Source organism: Mandrillus leucophaeus, unplaced genomic scaffold (genome assembly GCF_000951045.1).
Source record: "Mandrillus leucophaeus isolate KB7577 unplaced genomic scaffold, Mleu.le_1.0 Scaffold8, whole genome shotgun sequence".
Lineage (NCBI taxonomy): Eukaryota > Metazoa > Chordata > Mammalia > Primates > Cercopithecidae > Mandrillus > Mandrillus leucophaeus.
The window spans coordinates 1,913,940-1,918,559 of record NW_012108696.1 but is presented as its reverse complement, the minus strand read 5'-3'; the positions used below and the strand labels follow the sequence as shown (position 1 = coordinate 1,918,559).

At 53.6% G+C, this 4,620-nt stretch overlaps 1 protein-coding gene across 1 annotated transcript in view; it reads right to left on the bottom strand.

Annotated features, from left to right (window-relative positions):
* Positions 1-4,620, bottom strand: part of CHAF1A (chromatin assembly factor 1, subunit A (p150)) — a 38,769-nt gene that overhangs the window by 6,999 nt on the left and 27,150 nt on the right. Inside the window, exons 6-8 of the mRNA XM_011967466.1 lie at positions 3,514-3,740; positions 2,795-2,963; positions 2,592-2,693 (exon numbers count right to left, since the gene is read on the bottom strand). Coding sequence (XP_011822856.1) covers positions 2,592-2,693; positions 2,795-2,963; positions 3,514-3,740 — 498 coding nt within the window. The remainder of the gene's footprint in view (positions 1-2,591; positions 2,694-2,794; positions 2,964-3,513; positions 3,741-4,620) is intronic.

Below are 4,620 nucleotides of genomic sequence, written 5' to 3'. Positions count from 1 at the left end.
TATTGTGGTCTCGGCTCACTGCAACCTCCACCTCCTGGGTTCAAGCGATTCTCCTGCCTCAGCCTCCCAAGTAGTTGAGACTACAGGCGCCTGCCATCATGCCCAGCTAATTTTTGTATTTTTAGTAGAGACGGGGTTTCACCATATTGGCCAGGCTGGTTTCGAACTCCTGACTTAAGGTGATCTGCCCCCCTCGGCCTCCCAAAGTGCTGGGGTTCCAGGAGTGAGCCACTGCACCCAGCCAACAACCACTTTTAACCTCAGAGAAGAGGATGCACGTGGGGGCCTGGGGTTATCCACTGTCTTGCTCCTTGTTCCAAGTCTCTGAAAACCTGTAACTCCATCAGCTCGTGGCCTCGGAGGAAAGCCTAAGGTTCACAGGGACAGATGGTCTGCGTTAAGAGTACAGATTAGAAATGAAACTCAGGGAGCCAGGCGCAATGGCTCATACCTACAATCCCAGTGCCTTGCGGGGCCAAGGCAGGGGGATTGCTTAAGCCAGGAGTTGGAGACCAGCCTGGGCAACATGGTGAAACCCTGTCTCTACAAAAAATTAGCTGGGTGTGGTGGCATGCACCTGTAGTCCCTCTCAGCTACACAGAAGGCTGAGGTGCGAGAATCGCCTGAGACTGGGGAGGTCAAGGCTGCAGTGAGTGGTGATCTTACCACTGCACTACAGCCTAGGCAACAGAGTAAGACTCCCGACTCAAAACACACAACAAAACAAAACAAAACAAAAAAAAAAAAAAGAGAGAAACTCAGTTACGAACAGTGTGATAAGGACAAAAAGTATGCAATGAATGTTACTAAAGCTGATCTATGGCCAGGGGTGGGTGCCAGAGGCCACTGGCTCTATGGGCATGGGAGTTTTTTCCTAAGATCAGGCAGTGCCCCCACCACACACGCCATGGCTCCATGCACTTGTGCCTCTGAGGCACCCATGAGGCTGGAATCACACAGTCATTCATTCCCCTTACAGGCTCCTGTCTGTGGCTTACACTGGGCGGCGTTCTGCATATCCCTGTGTCTGAAAGACCGATCAGAGTGCCTGGCCCACAGTAAGTGCTTAATAACTGTGCTTGAATGCAAAATTCAAGAACCGTTGAACAAAAATAAAAATGTTACCACATGGGATATTATTCGGTGTGAAAAAAAAATGAGCTATCAAGCCACGAACAGACATGGGGGAACTGTCAATGCATACTGCCAAGTGAAAGGAGCCACACGCAGTGCGATTCCAGCTACAGGGCAATCTGGAAAAGGCCGATCCACGGAGACAGACAGGTTGGTGATTTCCAGGGGATTGGACGGACAGAGCACAGGGGCCTTTCAGCAGGGAGAGGCCTCTTTGTTCAGAACAATAAAGGTGGACGCACAGCATCCAACATCCATTCAAATCACAGAACCCTCTACACCAGGAACCAACCCTAACAGAGACCGTAGACTCTGGGTGGTGGTGATTTTATGTATTTATTTTTAGAGACAGGGTCTCGCTCTGTCGCCCAGGTTGCAGTGCAGTGGCATGATCATAGCTCACTGCAGCCTCAATCTCCTAGCCTCCAGCAATCCTCCCGCCTTAGTCTCCTGAGTAGCTGAGACTACAGATGCATGCCACCGCCACTGCTTGGCTAATTTTAAAATTTTTTCTTATAGAGATGGAGTTTTGTCATGTTGCCCAGGCTGGTCTCCAACTCCCAGGCTCAAGTGATCCTCCTACCTCGGCCTCCCAAAGTGCTGGGATAACAGGCTTAAGCCACAGTGCCCGGCCTGAGTGCAATGATTGTAACCAGTCCACTGCTCTGGAAGGTGATGTTGGTAACGTGTGGCTTGGCTTGGCTTTGGGGAAGGAGGTGTATGGGAACTTTCTGTACCTTCCAATCGATTTTGCTGCGACCCTAAAACTGCTCTAAGAGTAGTTTTAGGCCGGGCGCGGTGGCTCAAGCCCGTAATCCCAGCACTTTGGGAGGTCGAGATGAGTGGATCACGAGGTCAGCAGATGGAGACCATCCTGCCTAACATGGTAAAACCCCGTCTCTACTAAAAATACAAAAAAGAAATTAGCCGGGCGTGGTGGCGGGCGCCTGTAGTCCCAGCTACTTGGAGGCTGGGGCAGAAGAATCACTTGAGCCTGGGAGGCAGAAGTTGCAGTGAGCTGAGATCGCGCCACTGTACTCGAGCCTGGGCGATAGAGTGAGACTCTGTCTTAAAGAAACAAAAAAATGTAAAGCTGTGAACATCTGCTCGGCATGGCCTCCTGACAGACACTGTGAGCATCGGCAGAAAGCCCACTAGGTCACAGCAGCTGGGCAGTCAGGTGGAAATGGTGCGTGGCAGGTCGGCAGGAGGCGAGAGGGGGCTGTGGGGCCACGGTGCAGATGAGGACGGGCTCCCACCCCCAGCAGCCATGTGGGCGAGTGTCACCAGATGAGATTTTGGGAGAGAAGCTGGAAGTCTGGATGTTGAGGTACGTTCGGGTTTCAGGCCACACAGCAGGTCAAACACCAGCTGTCAGTGAGTGAACACAGCTTGACTGCGTCCTTAGCCCCTCACTGTGGGACAGGGACTCAAATACAAGCCATCTGTCAGTGAACACAGCTAGGGCACATCCTTACCCCCTCACTGTGGGACAGGGACTCCCCGGGCTCCTCTTCTTCCCACTCCTCATCACTGTCCACCTCATAGTCGAGGAGCTTCTGAGAAAAGAAACACACGGGACTCACAGCTGCCTTCAGGGCTGGAGGAAAGGGGCACAGTGAGGAGATGCAGGGACAGAGGCACTCCGGGGCCGGCTCACCGTGTCCTGGGCCCAGGGGTCTCGTGCGCGGATGAGCACCGTCTTCTTGTTCCAGGTACCCCAGTAGGCCGGCCGGTGGTTCTCACAGAACTGCAGGAGCTTCATCCTGCCGAGCTTCCTCCTCTCGGGAACGCCATCGCCCTTCCCACGCTCCACGATCACGACGTCACTGAGAAGGAAAACCCCAGGCTCAGGATCGCGCTGCCTTACAGACTCGCTCACAAACCTCTCGGGAACCTCCCAGTGAAGATGGCCTAACAATTCTAGAAAGATGGGCATTTGTTAAAAAGCAGCATTGCCTATCCCCAAAGAAAGGTCAGGAACATGGACTGGAAGGACAGACGGAGGAGGGTGCAGCCTGCAGGGGAGAGGGAAGAAGGCTGCCCAGGTGCAGCTGCAGAGCATTTTTACCAAGGGAGGTTCTGTGGAAACAGGAGATTTGCAAGATAGGGGGAGGGGAGGGGTATCCTTCACTGGAGACTAGCAGGGAAGTAAGATTCCTCCAGGAAGAGCTAGGAAGACAGGGAGAGGAAGACTTCAGGGGCTCACAGGAAGGCCAGGTGGAGAGAGGCCTTAGTCAGCACCGAAGTCCAGGGCCCGAGGGCACTAGGAGGCAAGCAGCAGCAGGACCCCAAGTTCCCACCTCAGGGACCCCAGGGTTCAGGATGCTGCCCTCCAGCGTCACTAGTGGGTGAAGGCCGACCTCCTCAGGCTCTGACCTGTTAAAAATATCTGCATTCCGGGTGGAAACCTGGGTAGGTCCGGACCTCAGGGGCTGCCGGCCTTTGAGGTCTTTCAAGAAGGAGAACTCGCCGCTCTGCTGCTGGAGGAGCTGGTCTAGCTGACTGCAGAGGTCTGGATGGAAGGCGGTCCGACGCCGAGGGGCCAGGACCATGTGCTCTTTAATTTCAAAGGGGGCAAACTTCCCACAGGAGCCAGCCAGGGTCTGAAATCAAGAAGAGACCCAATGGGGTCTTCCAGCAATGGGAGAAAGGAGGCACCATGGACGCACACAGCGGGGTGCTGGTGGGATTCATCCAGGCTAAGGTCAAGGCACAGACTCAAAAGTCCAGGCACTGTGTGGGTCCACAGAGGCGAGTTTCCAGAGATACAGGGCAGAGGGCAGACTGGTAGTCCAAGGGCTGGCGGTGGGGGGACAGACTACAAGGGAGCTGTTTTGAGTGATGGAAATAGTGTATTATCTTCATTACGGTTAGCTGGCCCTGTAATTTGTCAACACAAATGTCCTGAAAAGGGTGTATTTTATTGGATGTAAATTATATCTCAACAAACCTCACTTTAAAAAAAAAAAAAAGGCCGGGGGCAGGGGCTCATGTCTGTAATCCCACCACTTTGGGAGGCCGAGGAGGGCAGACCACCTGAGGTCAGGAATTCGAGACCAGCCTGGCCAACACGGTGAAACCCCATCTCTACTAAAAACACAAAGATTAGGCTGGGTGCGGTGGCTCATGCCTGTAATCCCAGCACTTTGGGAGGATGAGGCGGGTGGATCATGAGGTCAGGAGTTCGAGACCAGCCTGGCCAAGATGGCGAAACCCCGTCTCTACTAAAAATACAAAAATTAGGCCAGGTGCGGTGGCTCATGCCTATAAACTTAGCACTTTGGGAGGCCGAGGCGGGTGGATTGTCTGAGCTCAGTTCGAGACCAGCCTGGGCAACATAGTGAAACCTGGTCTCTACTAAAATACAAAAAATTAGCCGGGCATGGTGGCATGCACCTGTAGTCCCAGCTACTTGGGAGGCCGAGGCAGGAGAATCACTTGAACCCGGGAGACGGAGGTTGCAGTGAGCCGAGATCGTGCTAC